General features: G+C 55.8%; 1 protein-coding gene across 3 annotated transcripts in view; it reads right to left on the reverse strand.

Annotated features, from left to right (window-relative positions):
- SAMD11 (sterile alpha motif domain containing 11) overlaps positions 1–21,813 on the reverse strand; it is an 82,606-nt gene that overhangs the window by 39,726 nt on the left and 21,067 nt on the right. For all 3 annotated transcript variants that reach the window (XM_058423308.1, XM_058423310.1, XM_058423309.1), the window contains 3 exons: positions 18,955–19,133; positions 14,616–14,666; positions 2,782–2,906 (listed from right to left, as the gene is read on the reverse strand). In XM_058423308.1, the coding sequence (XP_058279291.1) occupies positions 2,782–2,906; positions 14,616–14,666; positions 18,955–19,133 (355 nt within the window). The remainder of the gene's footprint in view (positions 1–2,781; positions 2,907–14,615; positions 14,667–18,954; positions 19,134–21,813) is intronic.

Raw genomic sequence — 21,813 nt, forward strand, 5'->3', positions numbered from 1 at the left:
CTCCCTGCGCTTTTCCTCTCTTCCTTCCCTTCCACCCCCAGCTGCAGTTTCATTAGCAGCCAGGACCACCACGGGAGCGGGGGTCAGCAGGGAACCCTCTGCGGGGTCAGCCCAGGAGACACAGGTCAGCGTTTGTAGGGAAACTGCTCTGGGGGCTTTGGGAATCACAAAGCTGCTTTTCCAGGCGCTGCTCCCTGCTCCCGGAGCAGGCTGGCAGTGCCAAGGGCTGCCTCACCCCTCTGCCCTGCACAGGGAGCCAACCTCACCCCCAGCACCGGGCCTCAGCCCTTCCCCACCTCCCTAAAGCCAGAAAAGCCCCAGAACCCCCCACGATCATTTTTCATTAGTTTCAGCCCCTTTCCCCGTTTCAAGATCCAGTAATATTGCTGATTTTCCAGCCCGTGCTGTTTGAAACCACAGCACTGCCTCTAATCCTGGCTGTCACACCAAGTGAAGGAATTCCCTCCCAGGATTAATCACAAACCAGCCAACCCTGCCAGCTTCAGCCTTTTTGCTGCCCCCACGGGCTGGCGGTGAGCAAATCCCCGCCGTTTGTGCTGTCCTCGTTCCCAGCCCTCTCCTGGAGCTCGGGCAGGAGCCGGCACCGCTGAGTCCTGCTCCTGCAGCGCTCAGAGCACAGTGGGGAGCGCAGCAGCCTCCAGAGAGCTCCTCCTGCCCTCCCTGGGGCCGATCCCAGCCAGGAACCAGCAGCAGGAACATTCCAGAGCACATCCCAGCAGTGATGCAGGACTTGGTGAACCCAACGGCACCAGCATCATTTATTCAGCATTGTTTATCTCCAGGTGCCTTTTTAGGGGAGATTCTCATAACCCAAGACGCAGAGTTGTTCTACAGGGCAGGCAGCTGGGGGCAAGGTTCTCCTCCCCTTCTTGTTGGAACAAAATGGTTTCAACAACAGCCAATCCTTCAGACTGACCCAGCAGCACCTCTGAAAGCTCTGTGTGCAGCAAGTGACGATTACCCAGTTCCTCTTCCAGCAAAATCTGCCCCAGCAGCGCTCAGCCCCGAAGCCCAGCGTGGAACTGGCCCTGGGGAGAGGTGACAGAGCCCCTGTCCCCTCAGACACCTCCTGTCCCCCCTCGCTCCTGCCCCAGTCACCTCTCGCTGGACACCCAACCCTGTTGTGACCTCCAGGGCTCTGTCCCTGGCTTGGTGGCCTCTGGTGCGCATGAGCCTCCCCCTTTTCACTCCAGGAGCATTTCCCGGGATCACAGAGGTTGGAAAAGAGCTCCAAGATCAGGCAGCCCAAGCGTTAACCCAGCAGCACTAACCCACGTCCCGAGTGCACATCCACAGGTGCCCTGGACACCTCCAGGGTGGGGACTCCACCACTGCCCTGGGCAGCCTCCTCCAAAGCTTCCCCTCAACAAACTCTTCCTAACATTGAACCCAGACCTCCCCTGGCACAACTCGAGGCCATTTCTTACAGTTTCTTAATTTAATAAACGACCCAGAGCGCCTCAATTAAGAAACAGGGAGCAGAGTTCCCACATCTCCTCTTTTCTCCTGATGGGAATGAGAAGAAGCCTTTGCATTTCTGGAATGCCGCAGGTCTCAAAGAATTCCAGCGATGCTGGTGAAGCCCAGCAGTTTCTCTGCAAAGCAAACAATACTGAAACCCATTGTGACATGCAGGGTCAGCTGAGCCCCACAGACTCCAGCAGGGTCACAGGGAAAAGTGGATTTATGGCCAGTTTGGCTTTCGGAGTTGTGCAGGGGAAAAGGGCTTTGGAAAATTGTTAATGATGGGCTTGGAGATTCAGCCGTGAAAGCCAAGCCTGGGAGCTGCCACGGCTGATTTACAGACACACCACAAATCCCTCCTGAGTGGGACTCAAGAAGTTATTTAGGATTTCACCCTCCAAAGACATTCCCAAAGGGTGTCAGGTGTGGTGCCCCCTCCGGATTTGGGGTTCACTCACACACTCAGCAGAATGAGGGACAAAATACAGGAACAAATCCACAACCAGACAGATTTTCAGGAAAGGCCTCTGTGAGCACAGAGAGATCCTGCTCTGATTTGGAAGGGCAGGGATCACTCAGCAGAAAAACTGACAGAAACCCCATTTTTCCCCTCAACTTGTATTTATAATTGAAGGATCCTGCAATCAACAAGCAGATCTTGGTTTGTTTACTCCAGACTCTCACATTTGCCATCCTTCCCCACCCTCCCTTCCTGATATCCAGGGTCAGCAGGATCCCACTGGAGCATTTCTGGGCTCACACTGCCTGGAGCTGAACCCAAAAACTGCCAGGTAGCACCAGAAACGCAACCAACCCTGCTCCCAGAGGAGCTGGCAGGCCCGGCAGCAGCGTGGGGAACCTGTGATTAATGAAATTACAAATCAAATCCTGCTCCCTGCGAGGCCTTTCTGCTCCACTTGGCACCAGCCCTGGGGACGCTTCCCTCCCGCGCTGGCACAAGCTCCTCTCACACAGACCACCGGATCTGAGAACAACACGAGGCTGGGACCTGCAGAGGCTTCACCAGCACCACGAAATCCTTCCCACGTTCAGCTTTAGCCAGAACAGTCAAAGATTTCCTACAGCTACAGCGTGACACAGAAAAGAAACGACGGGAAAACCAGCGGATGGGGGAGAGGAGGGAGAGGGAGAGGAGGGAAAAGGGAGAGGAGGGAAGAGGGAGAGGAGGGAAAAGGGAGAGGAGGGAAAAGGGAGAGGAGGGAAAAGGGAGAGCAGGGAAAAGGGAGAGCAGGGAGAGCACGACCCCAGGGCAGCAGGAGGTGCCCCAGCCCTCACCTGCAGCTGCCAGCCCCACGTCCAGGGTGTTCCTCTTGAACTCACAGCGGCTCTGGGTCTCTGGCATAACGAGCTGGCGGCTCTGGTGCAGGTTGGAGATGATGGTGGAGAGGTCGCTGTCGCGGCTGCGGCAGAGCACAGAAACCCCACGTTAAGGAAATCCCATCTGCACCCAGCAGTAATTGATTTTCCCCCGTGTGAGCACATCTGGGAGAGGCTTTGTGCGCTCCAGCACCGCTGCATTGCAGGAGAGGTCCCCTCTCCCTCCCTCCCATGGGGTAACCTCTCCTCAGTTTGGGGGATTTCAGAGCCCTTCCCGAGCTCCCCTCTCATTTCCCATCAAGGACCCTGCAGCTGCCAGAGCTCCTGATCCCAGCCCTGCCAGATATAACTTGCGTGGGCCAGGACTCACATCTAGGATGGAAAATCTGAAAGCGGAGGAATTGGCAGATCTGCTCCAGAATTAATAGGAAACTTGAACTGAACTAACTGATAGTTTTCTATCAGCTGCCACCCCTCTATTCTTAAAAACCGAAGTTTTTCCATTCCATCATTGCCGGGACAAAAGGCTGCTTGTTTTGATTGAATAATAGTTTTTCTCCTTAGAGAGAAGCCCACCACGAGCCCGGGCAGCAGCGTTCTCAGAGCTGAGGGGACAGATTTATTTACAAAACCCATTTCCAACCCTCCCCTCCAACAGATCCTGAAACAATGCTCTTCCTTCTGGGAAAAGAGACTGTTGTTAGAGCAATTCAGCATTATTTTGCCTGTTCTTGCACCACATTGCTGCTAACTAGGCTGGTTTAGTCCTTTGTTTTTTTCCCTATTTTTTTTCCCCATTCTATGGAGAGGAAAAAGACAAAACCCAATTCGCTGTAGCTGACGCTGCAGCTCAGTGGCGAATGCTTTTGCTGGCAAACCTCTCTCCAGTTGCAAAATATTCCTGAATAAATGATCTACACAGAGCGAGGAGGAAGAACCAGGTGGAGGCCACGGCAGGAGCAGGAACGTCTCCCTTTTGCTTGCTGGCAGGGGATGCTGAGCTCCTCATCCTCCCAGCACCAGGGGCTCACCCCGAGCTACTCGGGGCCTCTTTCCTCCCTGCCCTCTCTCTGAAGGGAAGATGACAGCCAGGAAAAGGCACTCTTGGAAAAAAGCGGCACAAACGAGGAATATTGCCCTCCCTGCCCGGCCACAGCTCCCACCCAGGGGTGTCCTCACCTGGGCCCGGCAGGGCAGCCCGGAGGGTGCATTATCTGCGGAATTACCCGGCCCTGATCTGCCTTAAATACCCCCCATGCCCCCAGCGCTGCTGCCCCCGGCCCCCAGCGTTTCCTGGGGCTGCAGCTGGGGCTAATCCGTGTCCAGCTCGCTGCTAATCAGATCAGTTCATGACAGAAAGTCTTTAGGTACTTTCAGCGGGCGTCTGGCTGCAGATTTTCCCGGGAGGCTGCAGACACAAAGAGCCCCCGGTGCCCCCCAGGATCCCCCCAGCGCTCAGGGGGATCAGCAGGGAAGGGATCTGGGATCCCAAATCCCCTGAGCACCCACGGCATCTCCCCCTGCCCCAGCAGCTCCTTATGCAAGCACCAGGCTCGTTGCTTGAGCAAGCCCACAGGTGAGTGGGAAGCCCGTTTCTCCTGTGCCAAGCAGTTTTGGGTCTTATCCTCTTTTAGCTGCCACCTTTAAGATGCATTATGCAAATATTTTGGTGTCTTAAGTCATTTATGGGATTAATGTGAAGTGATTATCAGTTCTTTTTAATCATGCCAATCAATAAGTGGCTGTCAGGGACAGAGGACAAATGCAGATAAACGCTGCCATCAGCACGAGGCCCGGAAAGGGCGGAGGAGAGGAGCCAGGAGAGCAGGGAGTGGGAAGAGAAAAATGGGATAATTACATCTTTGCATTTGCACGGTGCCTCGCATCCCAATGGAGCCCGGAGCAGCGCTGGTGTGTAAACACCTTCAGCTACGGGGAGGGATTGTTTTATCTACCAGGAAAATGCAGCTCCCTCCCTCAGGAGTGGCTCCTCAAAACCCAGAGAGCGCGGAACACCGGGATGTGTCCAGGGAAAACAGAACCCAGGAGGTTTCTGTGAAAGGAAACATCCCCACTGCAGCGCTGGTGTTCTCCTCCCCCCAAAATCTGGTGCTTTCAGGAGCTTTTCCATGGGTGTCAAATGAAAATCATCGTGGTGTGCAAAGGTGCAACAGCAAATGCAAGCTCAGGGACCACAAGCACACTCCAGGCTCTGAACTCCACTCAGTTCACCCACGGAATCAGGCAGAATCCAGTCCCCATCCTCCATCCCAGTCCCTGTCCTCCACTCCAGTCCCCATCCTCCATCCCAGTCCCTGTCCTCCACTCCAGTCCTCATTCTCCATCCCAGTCCCTGTCCTCCATCCCGGTCCCTCTCCTCTATCCCAGTCCCTCTCTCCAATCCCAGTCCCTCTCCATCCCAGTCCCTGTCCTCCATCCCGGTCCCTCTCCTCTATCCCAGTCCCTCTCTCCCATCCCAGTCCCTCTCTATCCCAGTCCCTCTCTCCCATCCCGGTCCCTCTCTCCCATCCCAGTCCCTCTCTCCCATCCCAGTCCCTCTCTCCCATCCCAGTCCCTCTCCTCTATCCCGGTCCCTCTCTCCCATCCCGGTCCCTCTCCTCCTCCCAGCCCTTTCTGAGCCAGCGCAGGGTGCAGAACCCCAGCAGGGGACGAGGCAGAGGGAGCAGCCCCGGGGCCCCTTTGGCTCCTGCCCTGGGAGCCCCGGGGGTCCCAGAGGTGCTGGCAGTGTCCCCGAGGGTCACACGCCACGGCAGCTCCCGGCGCCCGCTCAGCCAGAGCCCGAACGCATCTCATTCACGGCCATTAGCAGCGAGCGCGTCTCTAACGAGCAGAGGGATGAGCAGACTAATGGCTGGAGACAATTAACCAAAATATAAATCAGCGTCAGGGCTCCGCAGGCAGCCAGGCGCCCGCGGGCTCTGCTGGCTCTCGCCCGGCGCTGCTCACGCTGCAGGGAGGGGCTGCAGACGGGGGAAGGAGACAGTTCGGTCAAAATTTAAATAATTTCCAAGAGTGGCTGCCTTTCAGTTCTCTGCAGCTCCCTGTCTCCCAGGATGGAGCAGCGACCCGGCTCCGAGCGCCCCATCCTCCTCACGGTGATGCCTTAATTTTATCTTCTCTGTGTTTCAGGCTCTGTGGTGCCCAGGGTGCAGCTCTGAGCTCACACCCAGCGTCACTCAGCTCTGCACACAGCAGGGCACAGAACAAATCCTGTTCCACATGGACACCAAAAACATCGAGTACAACTCTCACGCCCAAAAGCACAAACAGCGGTGGCTGAAGGGAGGAACAAGAAGGATGGGACCTCACAACCTGGAGCTGGAACTGGACAATTAAACCGCAATGTGCAAATGGAGCAAAACATAAAAGCGTGAGACCTCGTGACCATTTGTCCATTTTGGGTCCATTTTGTGCCCATTTTGGCTCCACCTTGGGTGCAGCCCTGGCCAGGCTCTTGTCCTGCCCAAGATGTACCCTAAAGGCCTTTCAATAAACCTCTCCTTTATTCTCTGGCTCTGTCCCTTTTATCCTTTAGCCCACCTGGTCCTGCAGCCACAGGAGCTCCAGGGAAAACTGGGATAAAACCTGAACCAGTCCCAAACCAGCAGACACAAAATCCCACAGACCCAGAAACTGCAGGAGAGCGGAGGGAGCGGGGAACGGGTCCAGCACCACACCAGACCGGGTAACTTCTAATACTTAAGCAAATCAAAGGAGAGCTGGGAAAACACAGCCAAAAATCTCTGACGTGATGCAAAAGGAGGAGACCGGAAGAGAAGAGAGACTCGGAAAGTGAAAAATAAACCAGAAAAATATTTCTTTTAAGATACATTTCACCGTCTCTCCATCCCCTTAACGATCACCCAGTAAGTGCAGGGATTATATTAAATTTTACTGATCAATACAGCAGCCATAAAACCGTGCCGACCCTCTGCCCCTCCCTCCAATAAAGAAAGGAAAAATCCAATATGCAAGAGGAGGGATGTCAGGGCCCGCAGGGGAGGAGGCAGGAGGGCAGCGATCGGGGCGGGCAGGGCAGGAGGAGCAGCCTGGCTGCACCAGTGGTGTCTCACCTGGCTCAGGTGCCAGGCTCAGCTCCCTCACTCCGCAGCGCTTCCCCTCCCTGACCCTGCCTGAGGCACCGGGAGAGGCAGAGAAGCTCCAGGGAGATAGAACATCCCCAGAAGCTGCAGGAACACAAGGGATTTCCCCTCCTCTGCTGGTCCCAGCCGCACAAAAAGCCAAGTTCTGGTGTCAGGAGAAGTCCCAGCCAGAGCCAGCGGCTGCTGCAGGGAACGGCCTCAGCCTGCACCAGGGAGCTTTGGACTGGAGAGCAGGAAACATTTCCCACGCGAAAAAAGGGGAATGCTGGAGTGCCCAGCGCTGCAGGGCCACAGCAGCCGTGGGGATGTGGCCCTTGGGGACACCACGGGCGGGACTGGGTGACCTGGGAGGGCTTTTCCAGCCGGGACAGGCAGGGTTTGGCGAGAGGGGAGCGCGGCTCGGGGCTGCCCGAAGCGGAGCGCACGCCCAGGGTCGGGAGGGATGTAAATCAGGCGGGGAATAACGAGCTTTTTATGGGAGCCATTAAAGGAGAGCCCAGATTGGGCCATAAATGCTGTTGCATCATTAGAGCCCCGAGAAAGAAGCTCCTGTAAGAGCACAGCTGTGGGGCGGCAGGGCTGCTGCAGCACTGGCACCCAGCGGGGCTCAGATCTCCTAGTTAGCATTAAAAAAAATAATAATAATAACTGATCTCTAAAGAAACGTCAGCACTCCAGTCCAACCCCTGGAAAAAAAACTCAAAAAACCTCTATTTGGTGAATGTGGGTGTTGCACAAGGACCTGGGAGAGCAATTCCTGCTGCAGCCCCCACATAAAACACCACCAATGTCATCGCTTTTCCCTCAGCCCGCAGTGTCCAGCCTCCGTGGGCCATTTAATCACAGACTCATTGATTTTCAAGCCCCAGAAGGGACTGCTCTATCTCCCTGCTCTGACCTCCTGCACGGAACCTGTCAGGAAATCAGCCCCTGGTGCTCCCGGTTAATGGTGGCAGCTCAGAGTGGGGAAAAAAATATCTGTGAGCTGTGTCTCAGAGATCCTCCCCATCCCAACCCAGAGCTCTGGCAATAAAATCCTGTTCATTCCCAAGAACTGATGGATCCCCTCAGCTCCTTCCTTGCCACGACACAAACCTTCCTAAACAAAATTAAAAAAAAAACACAAAACCAATTTCACGAGCTCTGCCTCCCCCAGCGCAGGACCAGGCAGGAGGGACCCCGGGGTGGGGAACTCTGCGGTGGCTTTGTCCCGGCACGCCCGGCTGTGCCCTGGCACGGCCCGCGGCGCCCTGGCGGGCACAAAGTCGGCAGCAAAGCCGGGCCCTGTGTCAGCAGCAAGGGCACTGTGGCTCAGAAGGGCTGAGCTCAGCGCCGCCGTCCCTCCTCCCGCCGCAGCCCCCGGGCAGCGCCCGCGCTGGGCACGGCGGGATTGGGGTCACGGATCTGCGCGCTCAGGGGACGCGCGGGGACGGCACGAGGGCTGCACGGGGCAGCCGGCGCTGCCACCGCCCTGGCACGGCCCGGGCACCTGTGTGACACGCCTGGCACCTGTGTCACATGCCTGGCACCGGTGTCACACGCCTGGTACCTGTGTCACACACCTGGTACCGGTGTCACACCTCTGGCACCAGTGTCACACCCCCGGCACCTGTGTCACACGCCTGGCACCACTCTGGCACATCCCTGCCACCGGTGTCACACCTCTGGCACCTGTGTCACACCCCTGGTACCTGTGTCACACCCCTGGCACCGGTGTCACACGCCTGGTACTGGTGTCACACGCCTGGCACTGCTCTGGCACATCCCTGACACCTGTGTCACACCTCTGGCACCTGTGTCACACCTCTGGCACCTGTGTCACACACCTGGCACCTGTGTCACACACCTGGTACCACTCTGGCACATCCCTGGCACCTGTGTCACAACCCTGGCACCGCTCTGTGTCACACGCCTGGCACCGCTCTGGCACATCCCTGGCACCTGTGTCACACCTCTGGCACCTGTGTCACACCCCTGGTACCTGTGTCACACGCCTGGTACCAGTGTCACACCTCTGGCACCACTCTGGCACACCCCTGCCACCTGTGTCACACACCTGGCACCTGTGTCACACCCCCGGCACTGCTCTGGCACAGCCCTGGCACCTGTGTCACAACCCTGGCACCACTATGTGTCACACCTGTGTCACATGCCTGGCACGTCCCTGGCACACCCCTGTCAGAGCCAGCAGCTCCTGGAAATTCCCCCTGCCCCAGCAGTGAGAGGTTCCCCGAGGGAATTTTGTGCTCTGGACAGAAGCCAGCAGGCAAAGCTCAGGGAAAGCTTGGTGGCACTTGGCCACCTCTTATTATTGCTTTTAGTTCTTAAATTATATGTGTCCATTTTTATCACATAACTGTATTTTTATATTATATTTCTATATTTTATAGGTATATATCAATATGAAAATGTATGTTATTATATATTATATTGTATAATATGTATTATGTATTTATATATTATAAAGTATCTGGTATTTATATTGTATATTATATATTATATATTATATATTGTATATTATATATTGTATATTATATATTATATCTTATATCTTATATCTTAATCTTATATCTTATATCTTATATCTTATATCTTATATATCATGTACATTCTATATTGCATATTATTATATATCCTAGTGTATATTATTATACATATTATGTATTTACCATTCGTATTTCATATAACATATCCATAATATATGTTTGTATTATATATTATTAAATGTTATATTGTATTTCTATTATATTTTTATTGCTCGGCCTTTTGGGTAACTTTTAAAAACGTCACCATTGGTAAAAAACCCCCTCTGGGTCACTCTCTGTCCTCCTCAGACATGAATTTGACAACAATTCAGCATCCGAGCCGCGCCTCGCACCTCCAGGCACAGGAACAAGGGAGGGAAAGGGGGAAACGAGGGGAAGGAGGGAGGGATAAACAAATTTTCCCAACTGGAGGGAGCAGAGAAGCCTGAAAATCCCAACCCTACCCGTGGGCAGCACGGCCCTAAATCTCCCTGCAGACTGAGCCTGAAAAAACAAATTAATCATCCTGCAATGTCCCCAGCAAAATGCCCATAAAATTTCATTAATGCTCATGACAGTTCATAAAAATGATCAGTAGGGCTGGCAACTCCAAAATAAGGTGGAAATAAGTATGAAGATGTTTTTACTGTAAGGCTGCTTTGTCATTCAGCTCCCTGCCAGCTCATAAATAAAATAAAATAAAAGATGGAATTACATCACCCTGAGAGACGGGGAGGAGAGAGATCCCTGAAGTTTGGGACATGTCAGGGACACACGAACGGATGTTGTGCTCAGCCAGGAACAGGAATGTGTGCCTGGCACAGCTGATGGGGCTGAGGGCTCTTTAAACGTCCCAAATTCCCCTCACCACTCACCAAGCCCGAGCTGATGAAATATTGAAATCCTCGTCTGAGCAGCTTTAACTGCTGCTGGGGCAGCAGGGGAGACCCCGAGCTGAGGGAAGGGAGGATCCCCAGGAGCCCCCCACACCACCCAGCTCAAAATCTAGGTTAATTTCAATTTAAATTAATTGTTTGGGGCACCCCAAACCACTCCAGCCCCAGAGAGGGGTGTGAGGAGAGGGGGCTGGAGAAGATCTCCAGTTCCAGGAGCGCCCTGGAGGTGTGGATCCAGAGTCAGGTCCTGCCAGCGTGGACTGGTCCTTCCAGGTGTGGTTGTTTCTTTGGGGATTGTGTGACTCAAAGCAGGAATCCTCCCCAAGCCTGGCTGTGTCCCAGCCACACGCAGAGGCCTGGGATGTTCCGTTTATCCCAAATCCACCAGGATTCCCTACCAAAGGTCCCATCCCGCCCTGCCACGGCAGAGACACGGCCAGAGTGACTCCTGATAAACTTTCCCCCTTTTCCTGTGGGTGTCCATCAGCTCTTCCCACCTCCATCTGAAGTGCAATTTTAGCTTTAGGGTGGAAGTTCAGCCTGGTTTGCAGCTCCCCACTCCCCTTTCGCACCGGAACCTCTGCTGGTCCATAAATGGTCTCCTCTCCCTTCCCCGTCATCCCTGTAGCCAGATAAATCTTCCTGGGAATGAGTGCAAGAGCAGAAAGTGCTGCTAATGAAATGATGATGACATAATTAATTCAGATTAAGTCATACTTTTCATCACTCCAACTTTTCTCCTTGTTTGGCCTTGTCCCTGCAGGAAAGGGAAAAGGCCACTCAGGTACCTCTGCCGTGCCTGGTTCCTAGAAATCCAGGATGAGGATGAAGTATTTCCCTGAAGCGGTCTGGATGGGCTGAATTCAGTCTGATGCCGAATAAATGTCCTTTTCCTGCCGGTGCAAGCCATGGCTGACACATCTGTGGTGTCTCACTGGGGACTTCTGAAGCCTTCCACGGGGTCCAGAACCAGATTTGTCCCCCCGAGTCCCCAGGAGTTCTGGGATCTCCCCAGTCTCCTCCTCCCTGACTTCTCCTGATGGACAAACCTCACGCTGCCCAGCTCAGCAGCAGCTTTTCCAGCTGGGGAGCAGCCAGGGAGTGCCAGAGGGGGAAGGCAGGTCCCGTGAGGGGCACTCTGCTCCGCTGGCACTGCCCGCTGTCCCTGCTGCAGCTGCAGGGCTCTCCCCTGGCACCGCCCAGCTCTGCCAGCGCCCGCTGCGGGCTGAGGCTGCTCGGGGCTCTGAAAACTCCCTCTGACCTTCCAGCCCCCTTCCAGCCCTCGGGGATTAGAAGGGAGAAGCTTACTAGGGAAAAAAAAAACCTAAATAAAAACAAAACCAGCCAGCCCCCCGAGGCATCCTGCATCAGTGCTGGAAGGGCAGAGCAGGGCAGCAGGGCTGTGGCACTCGAGAACGTCACCTGTGTCACTCAGCAGAGCTCTGCTGAGTCAGGAGCAGCCTTGACACCTCCAGCAGCAGCAGCAGCAGCAGCAGCTTCCCAACCCAACCCTACCCTACCCTACCCTACCCTACCCTACCCTGCCCAGCCCTGCCCTGCCCTCCCTGCGTGTCTTCCCAAAGGAAGGAGCTAAATCACCGAATTTCCCGTTTCTCCCACCTCGTTTCCCAGGTGGTTTTCATCTCCTCCTTCCCCCCAGCCTGATTTATGTCCTTTTTCCACTCCCCTTTCCCCGCAGCTCCTGGGGCTGCAGCTGCAGCGCACCCACGCAGCTGCAGTGAGAGCAGTGCGGCTCAGTGCCAGCAGTGCAGCTGCAGTGACAGCGGTGCAGTGCCAGCGCCAGCAGTGCAGCTCAGTGCCAGCAGTGCAGTGCCAGCAGTGCAGCTCAGTGCCAGCAGTGCAGCTCAGCACCAGCAGTGCAGCTCAGCGCCAGCAGTGCAGTGCCAGCAGTGCAGCTCAGCGCCAGCAGTGCAGCTCAGCACCAGCAGTGCAGTGCCAGCAGTGCAGCTCAGCGCCAGCAGTGCAGCTCAGCAGTGCAGCTCAGCGCCAGCAGTGCAGTGCCAGCAGTGCAGCTCAGCGCCAGCAGTGCAGCTCAGCAGTGCAGCTCAGCGCCAGCAGTGCAGCTCAGCAGTGCAGCTCAGCAGTGCAGCTCAGCACCAGCAGTGCAGCTCAGCAGTGCAGCTCAGCGCCAGCAGCGCAGTGCAGTGCCAGCAGTGCAGCTCAGCACCAGCAGTGCAGCTCAGCACCAGCAGTGCAGCTCAGCAGTGCAGCTCAGCGCCAGCAGTGCAGCTCAGCAGTGCAGCTCAGTGCCAGCAGTGCAGCTCAGCGCCAGCAGTGCAGCACAGCAGTGCAGCTCAGCGCCAGCAGTGCAGCTCAGCGCCAGCAGTGCAGCTCAGCAGTGCAGCTCAGCGCCAGCAGTGCAGCACAGCAGTGCAGCTCAGCGCCAGCAGTGCAGCTCAGCGCCAGCAGTGCAGCTCAGCGCCAGCAGTGCAGCTCAGCGCCAGCAGTGCAGCTCAGCGCCAGCAGTGCAGCTCAGCGCCAGCAGTGCAGCTCAGCAGTGCAGCTCAGCGCCAGCAGTGCAGCTCAGCGCCAGCAGTGCAGCTCAGCACCAGCAGTGCAGCGCAGCACCAGCAGCTCAGCACCAGCAGTGCAGCTCAGCGCCAGCAGTGCAGCTCAGCACCAGCAGTGCAGCTCAGCGCCAGCAGTGCAGCTCAGCCCATGGTGGCACCGGGATCTGCTCCACACGCTCGGGGCCACTCAAAGAGAGAAAACCTTTTTCTGTCCCGCCATATAACCCCCAACTCCTCCCTCTGCCACACACCGTGAGCGGGTTTTTCCCCTCTGAACGGGCTGGGTGGGCAGCCTCTGACAGCTGGGCTCATCAGGAAAAGCAAAACTCCTGTTCCCAAGGGCAATTACTGAGGTTTCTTCCAGGACAGAGCTAAACTGGAGGGAACAGTCAAGCTGAGGAAGACCAGGAAATGTATTTGACGTAAAAATCAGGCCATTATTTTATTCCATGCATTGCGAGTTCAGAATTCTTTTTTTTTTTTGAGACAGGGATTCTGATTTCCAAAGGTGTTGGCACCCTCAGCTGCCATTGTGCAGAATCATTGCTCACAGGGCCATTAATTAAGGCACTGTCAGCACTTCCACCCCAAACCTCTGCTTTTTAGGGGTTTATAACTCAGCCATAAAACTCTGCTCTGGGCTGAAATTTAGCATGAAAGGCTCTGCCTGGAAGGAATCCATCCTTTTGTATTTGAGAGTCCCAAAAGCTTGGAGCAGCAAGCCAGGGGTTTTATTCTAAGGGCTGCCTTTCAAAAACCTGTTTTTATGGGTGCTGCCTGCTCATTGTGCTCACTCTGGGGTGGGGTTTGCGCTCTTAACGCTGGAAAATTTAGGAGTTATGGGGGTTTGTGGTTCAGAGCCACAGTCTGTGCTTCGTTAAAAACCAGAGAATTCCTCTGCGCTCTCTGGTCCCCACGGCAGGATGAGTCCACGTGGATTTCCCACCTTCACTCCCTCTCAGGGGTCAGTTAAAGACGTGGACATTGTCTTCTGCTCCACCAGTGGCAGTATTTCCCTTTTTTCCACCTCTAACTGAACAGATTCACACAAACCATCAAAAAACTCCTTTTGGCAAACCTCCAGTTTCGGACTGGGCTGCTCTTTGCCAGCAGATCCCGATTTCCCCGGCACCCAGGGGTGGAAGGAGCCCCCAGGCCCTCACTGCCCCCCCCAGCTCTGCTTTCTCCGCCCTGAGAAGTTTCCCAGCTGCTCAGATTTACTGTGCTCATTCTGAAAACCGAGCAGGTCTCCACAACTCAAGGGCTGCACCCTGATCTGGCAATCCAGAATAAAACAGACCTTTCAAAATCCCAGATTTTAGAGCAAGTTTCTGCAGTTGGATTTTTAAAGGAGTTTGTGGCTGCTGGCAGCACATGAAGATAATGCACCACACCCAGGATATCAATGACCCAGGGGTCACAGAGGAATATTCATGTTTGCAACTGGAGATCTTCAGTTCATGCATTTCCACCTTCTTGAGACCAGAGTACATGTCTCAAAATTTGTTTTTCTTTAGAAAGTCTCATCAGTTCCCTGTCCCAATGTAAAAGGGACTGGTTATCCCCAAAATAAAAACATAAGAGAGGGTGTGTGGCAAGGAGAGAGTGAGGAACAAAAGAAAAAAAAAAACCCAGAAGAGACAGCAATGTTCATTTCCATCCATGAATAAACCAGAAACTCCCAGCCCACCACAGAGAGGTGCCCCAAATCGGTACCTGCAAGAGGTCTCTCGGAAGGAGATGTTTAAATCCCAGTGGGTGTGAATCCTGTAACGAACAAAAGAGAGGTCAGAGGCACGGGCTGAGCGCTCCTCTCCTGCCCTCAAACCCTGCCCCACCCTGGGGACCCCCAGAGCCCCCTCAGCCCCAAACCCTGCCCTGTCCAGCCCCACTTGGGAGCTCTGTGGCCACAGCAAGACCCAGGAACTGCTCAGCACTGGGAAATTCTCTCGTGCCCCATCCTGACCCTCTCCCTGCTCCATCCTGACCCTCTCCTGCTCCATCCTGACCCTCTCCCTGCTCCATCCAGCCCCTCTCCCTGCTCCATCCAGCCCCTCTCCCTGCTCCATCCTGACCTTTTCCCTGCTCCATCCTGACCCTCTCCCTGCTCCATCCTGACCCTCTCCTGCTCCATCCTGACCCTCTCCCTGCTCCATCCTGACCCTCTCCCTGCTCCATCCTGACCCTCTCCTGCTCCATCCAGCCCCTCTCCCTGCTCCATCCTGACCCTCTCCCTGCTCCATCCTGACCCTCTCCCTGCTCCAGGTGCTGTCTCAGCTCCCAGGCCCCGTTCAGAGGAGGCAGAACGAGCTCAGCGCTGACATTTCAGGCAAAAGCCCCAGACGTGTCTGTGCCGTGCTCCTCCCCAGCTGGAAGTGAATTATCAGCGATTTCCCAGCCCAGAAACGAAGCCAGCACCTTTCTGTCACCGTGCCTGTGGCAGGCAGGAGCAGCACTTTGGCATGAGCAATATCCTGAGCTAAGGCAGAGCAGCTGAGGGCGTTGGGGCTTTTGGTGGGACTTTTTTGGTCAGATGGGCAGAGCTGGATCCTCCCTGCTCCTCCCAGTTATCCCAGTCCCAGCTTCCACAGCCTCCCAGTATCCACGCCAGGCTGGCCCCAGCACTCCGAAGGCTGAGCAGGGAGGGAACGGGGATTCAGGGAATCTCATCCTGGAGGAACAACTGCGGCAGGAAATCGGGATTGGGGCACCTGGGCTGCTCCCCAGCACGGGATTGCTGCTGCAAGGGTCAGGGAGATGAGGAGAGCTGTCAGACACTGGGAGATGGGCAGAGCTGCCAAGAGCCCCTGTGGGGCAAAGCCTCCTTCCCTTCCCTTCCCTTCCCTTCCCTTCCCTTCCCTTCCCTTCCCTTCCCTGCTGCCCCCACATCTCCGTCCTGGGCAGGAAGGGGTTTTGTTCTCTTTGGGGTGTTCTACCCTGCAGCACCCTGGGGGCTCAGTGGCTGTTTTCCCCTTCTCCTTCCCTCAAATCCACGTCCTCATCAGGTCAGGGACACGTTCCCAGCGCTGTGAGCAGGTGTTGGAGCTCCGCTCCCCCTCGGCCCCCCATCCCACTGCTGGGGACTTGGCCAGAGCCGCTCCTGCCCCACCCTGCTCGCTCCCAGATGCCGTCACTGCATTTCTCCCCGTCCCCTCCCCTCCCACACCAGGGAGAGAGGCCACTCCTTAAACCAGGAATTAAATGCATCGACCCACAAGACAATGCTGGGCTGAACTCCAGCAGCTGTGAGGATCTTGCTGTTCGAGCTGAGCCTTCCTCCCTGTGCCTTCCATCTGCCTGGAGATTCCCGGGATAACATCCCGGAGATCCTGACAGGCAGTTTGCACCTCGGGGTGGGAACGCTCCCAGGCTGAGGTCATGCATCCATCAGGGCTGGGCGGAATCTCCCCGGGAGGGCAGGGAAGGTACAGCTTCCCAAACTACTGCACAGCAATGGAATTCGTGGAGTCTCGTTGAGAATTATGGAATCGTTAGGGCTGGAAAAGCCCTCTAAGCTCATCCAGTCCAGCTTTTAACCCAGCACTGCCGCCTTCACCACCAAGCCACGTCCCCAGGTGCCACATCCACCTGAGCACTTCCAGGGGTGCTGACTCCACCATTCCCTCCTCTGGTGCCTGGGATATTCCAGAGGGCAGCAGCAAAAGCCAAGCCTGTCAAAGGCTGAGGTGAGGAACAGCCAAGAAAATTCCAGTTCTAACCCCCAGAGTCCTTCCTTCCCCAGTGCCCAGCCCTCAAAGCAACAGGAAGCTGGGGACAGAAAAAGAGGGAAAGGCCAAGTGCTGGGAGCAGGGATACAGGTGTTCACGGTGCCAGGTGTGCAGGGGGAAAACTCAGGTTTGCTGAGGCCTGGCCTTGCCTCCCCATCCCAGTTTAACCCAGTTCTCCTCCCAGTGGGGGCCAGCCCAGCCCCGGGGGGAGGACACAGCGGGTGAATTAGGGCAGGAGCAGATGGGGCACGGTCCCTGCAGGGCCCAGCTGTCCTGTCTGGGCTGTGGCGCCTTTGTGCTGCTGCCGCTGTCCCCAGAGCCACCCCGGCCACCCCAGCCTGGCTCTGCTGCCACTGCCACCACCCCAGGGCCGGCAGGAGGGGCACAGGGTGCTGGTGTCCCCAGAGCCACCCCAGGGCCAGCAGGAGGGGCACTGGCTGCTGCTGTCCCCAGTGCCACCCCAGGGCCGGCAGGAGGGGGACAGGGTGCTGCTGGTGTCCCCAGAGCCACCCCAGGGCCAGCAGGAGGGGGACAGGGTGCTGCTGCTGTCCCCAGAGCCACCCCAGGGCCAGCAGGAGGGGGACAGGGTGCTGCTGCTGTCCCCAGAGCCACCCCAGGGCCAGCAGGAGGGGGACAGGGTGCTGCTGCTGTCCCCAGAGCCACCCCAGGGCCGGCAGGAGGGGCACAGGCTGCTGCTGGTGTCCCCAGAGCCACCCCAGGGCCGGCAGGAGGGGGACAGGCTGCTCCCTCTCGAGGCCCTGGAGCAGCTGAAGTGCCCAATCTCCCCTCAGTGGGACAGGAGGGCTGGGGGATCCCCCCTCTCTCTCTCTCTCTGTTGGGAGTGCTGGGTGGGAGCAGCAGATGTTCCCTGCCTGGGCACCGAGCACAGAATTCCTGGTTTTTTCCCTTTTTCCTGCACTCACAAGAATTCTGCCAGCTCCAGCCCAGCTTTTCCCCCCACACTGCAGCACAGCTCCCAGGAAAAGAACAGCTACCAAAGCAGAGAGGGGTCAGGGCAGCTGGGAGAATCCTGCTCCCCTGCAAGGAAATAAAGCTGCACCAGGAGAGCTGCAGACAAACTGGTGGGGAATTTCTGGAGAGCACAGCCACGGCGAGCTGGGGGATCCCAGCCATTTTCCCTTCATGTCCTAATAAACAAGGCGAAGCAATTACAGTAATTAAAGATTTTAGATAAGAGCGCTCTGTGTTTGGGGGGCCCGGCACTATCAATGGCGGAGTCATCGTGTTGCTCTCCCTCCTAATGAGCCAATCTAGCGCCGTAATTCTGCAGCATTCAAAGCCTAATTAAAGGGGGCAGGAGGGGCAAAACCGCCTGGGAGGGGTCTCTGTGCCCGGTGGCTCCGGGTGCATCCCAAACACCTTTCCATTTCCATGTCCTGGACAGACAAAGCCAGAGTTCGGTGGCAGGAGGGGTTTGGGCAAGGGCTGGCTGCTCCCCCTGCTCCCAGCCCTCGGCTGCTGAGGGGACAGCGTCACAGGGAAGGGGGAAACAGCTCCTCTGCTGCGGGCAAGGAGCACACCAAACACTGGGAGAGCAACCACAGCCCCGCAGCTCCCTCTGCTCGGCTTTTACCGGGCTCCCCTCGGGATCTGAGCATCACGGGCAGAGCACAGCCCCGAGGAGCTGCGTGGGAGCCTGCAGGGCTGGTGCTCCGGGGGTTACAGATGTTCCGAGATCCCTGGGTGTTCAGAGGGGTGAGAGGACCTGGAATTCTGCAGCTGAATACTGAGGGCACTGAGACCTCCCCGGGTTACCAGGACCTCGCTCAGGACAATCCCTTCTCTTTCCTCTAACACTGCACAGTTCCAGGATAAATGTTCACGGCGCTGAGGAAGACAGGATCAAAACCAAGCAGTTCCTCCTCTCTGCTGCTACTCCATCACTTCTCCCTCGCTCCTGGAGGCTCTCAGGGTGCTCTGACACTCCCAGTCAAACATCAGCCCCACACCTTGCTGCTGCCCCTTCCCAAACGCTGCTCCCCTGCACTGCATTCCCCAGTTCCCATCACATCAGAACTGGAGCACAACTGCAAGCACAAGGCAGGGTTTGGGGCCCCCACACCTCTGCATTTCACACAGCTGAAGCCCACAGATGATTTTCTTGGCCATGCAATTCCTCGGCCACAGAGCCCTGGACAGAGAGTGAGACCCAAGCGAAGATTTGATGTGCAAACGCCACCCCAGGCAGGAGCAGATTGAAAATCCCCACCCAGCTGCCCTTTGTGACGTCTGCAGAGCGATTTCAGCCCTCACCAGGCTCTGCCCAGGGTCCCTGTGGCTCTGCCCCAGCCCAGCCCCACTGGTACCTTCTTTTCATGATACTGATGTGCAGATCCTCCTCCTGCTTCACTTCGGGGTGCTGCCCATTGCTCTTGTCGCTCTCCTGGCTGTCCTCGCTGTGGGAGAAGATGGAGCTCAGCTCCTTCTTGGGGACCCTGGTGGGGGGCAGGGGGATGGTTCTCTTCTCTGCCAGGCGGCCCCGGTTCTGGGGTGGGTTTGGAATGGGGACAGGGAGAGAGGGAAAGAGAAGAAAACAAGGATTTGGTGAGGAAACACCAAGCAAAAACTTGTTTAACCTCTGTCAGAAAGCTCTTTTTGATGAGCAGAAGCTGCCAGTCCCTGCACAGCTCACACTTCGTACTGGTCAAACTTTGCAAAGGATTTTCCAGCACAGGCACTTCTATTTCTGATTTTTTTCAGCCTCTCCCACCCCTTCATCCCAGCCTGCATCTCATCCCCACCGAGAGGAAAGGAAGGTGCCAGCAGAATCAGGCACCAATCTCTGTCTCCAGAGTATTTCCCACCAAATATTTCCACGTCACCATTCAATTAAAGCTTTGCCAGCAGCCCAGGGAAAACAGCCTGGAAACCAGGGAGGCTGCAGTGCCACTGCCCCACAGAATCTGTAATTTTAGCCAGCAAAGTCATGGAACAGGGATGGGAGCCCCAGCGAGGGAGAGTGAGGGCACAGCCCTGTGCCCGTTCTCTGGATGGTAAAGGTGAGTGAAACAGGGCCAGTAAACGCACAGGATCACCTAAATAACAACAGCTCCTCTGAAAAAACCCCTGACTTCAACTATTTAGGAACACCTAAATAACAACAGCCTCCTGAAAAAAAAAAAAACAAACCCAGCCTGATTTCAACTTTCCAAATAAACCTGGCCAAAGGCAGAAGTCCTGGGAAAGCCGCTCGGGCTCTCTGCGGGGGAGAGCGCTGATAGCGGAGCCCAGGCTTTTCTAATTAAACAAATTAAGAACTTTCCACAAATACCAAACAAAAACTTGTTTACCTCTGTCAATAAATTCCAGTTGTGCTCGTTAAGGGCGGCCCTAATGGCTGTGATAACGAGCTAAGCCCATCTGGAAGGCATCACCCCCGGAGCCACCGCGGCTGCTCCCCGAGCTGCAGGTCCCAGCCGAGAGGGCAGCACTGCGCCAAAAATGGCATCAAATGGGAAAATGGGGTGAAACCACGCACTTTATGCACCGTGCATCTCTCGTCCTCAAGTACTTTTTGTGTTCAAGGTGCTTTTCCCTCTGTGTGCCCCAGGTGCAGCCTCTGCCCAAAGCCGGCTCAGGAACGGGAGCAAGCTCAGCCAGAAGGGGAGAGGAACCAGAGCTCTTCCCTGGCAATCCCAGAATTTCAGCCCTAACCACATGATTCTGTAAGGCCTGTTTGTGTTCTTACCCTCAGGTTTGGGGCGCGTTTCATTTATTTATTTACTACGTCCCTCCGTCCCCAGAAAATTAAAACAGACCAAGCCAATCAATTTTGCCTTTTATATTCATCTGTAGCCAGTTTGGAATCAATTGCACTTCCCTAATCTGTTTAGAGGAATCCACCAGCAGACACACATCACTTTCAAATTAAGCACAAAGGTAGCCAGCAGCCTGGCCCAGAACCTGCTCCAAAATCAATCCTCTTGCCATCGACCTGGAGGAGCTCTGGTCCAAGCTGCAAACACAGAAACCTCTCCAGAACCTCGCCAGGGAGGAGCTGCTCTCCAGGCACAGCTGGGGAGCAGCCAGCAGGGCAGCTGTGGGTGCAGGTTACGGCCCCAGGATGCCTGAGAGGAGTTTCCCAGCAGTGACTGAGCTCGGGGAACCCCCGGAGGTTGTGGGAGGATTCCCCCAGCCCTGGGATGGCGAGCAGAACATCCCTTTTCCTCTCTCTAATTAACGTAACCAAAGGTCTCCACAATCCTCCAGAGCCTCTGCGAGGGCTGAGGGCACGGCACAGGAGCCTCCCCTCCCTTCACCCATCGTTAAACATTAATTTGGTGGGTTCTGGTTGCAGCTAACGAAGCACAGCTGGAGATGGAGTCCATAACCCCACATTCCCCCCGTGCTCCTGCCTCCCCAGCCCACCCCATCCCACCCTCCCAGGGTCTTTTGACACCGTTAATTGCTTTCATTGCTTCTCAAAAGTGTTGTCAGGGTGGGGGGTGGCTTTGTTTAAAAATAATAAAAAAAAATTCACAGCCAGGAATGTTTCCTTTCCCTGGGAAAAATCGCATTATTTAAAGTTACCCGAGTCCAGAGATGCAGCTGCAATTAAACAAACAAACAAACAAACAAAACAAACCCGAGAGCTTGGGAACAGCAGCAGGTTCTGGGGGTGTGGATCTCTGTATGAGAGGGAAGGAGCAGCAGAAGGATGGGAAACACCGGGGGGTTTTTTTCTTCCCTTCCGGGGAAATTCCGCTCGGCGTGGCTGAGCAGGGACAGCAGAGCTCCAACATCCAACCCAGTGTCCTCCCAGGCAAGGATCCCGAAATCCAGGGAGCTGGGAGAGCTGGGGGAGGCACAGGAGGGAGGCAGGGAAGGATCCCTGCGCCGGGAGCTGCTGCCGCAGCGGGGTCGGAGCGGCTGAGCTGACACCAGGGCAGGGAGGGGGGAAGAGCTGTGCCTGGCACAGTCCCTGGAGAGCATTCCACTGATCCCAGAGCTGCGAGGCAGAAGGAGCTCCACGGAACGGAAAATGATAATAACGCAGATGAAAGCGGGGATTTTAGGCCAGTGGAAGCCTGGAGAGCTGATCCCAGTGGGAACTGACCCCGGCAGAGGAGCAGGTGCATCCCTGGGGACAGCGGCAGCCAAGCCAGGGCCGCCAAAAGGCACAAAAACGCCCCAAGAATTTTCTCCCACGTCAAAATATCAAAGCT

The sequence above is a fragment of the Hirundo rustica genome, chromosome 22, assembly GCF_015227805.2.
Source record: "Hirundo rustica isolate bHirRus1 chromosome 22, bHirRus1.pri.v3, whole genome shotgun sequence".
Taxonomy (NCBI): domain Eukaryota; kingdom Metazoa; phylum Chordata; class Aves; order Passeriformes; family Hirundinidae; genus Hirundo; species Hirundo rustica.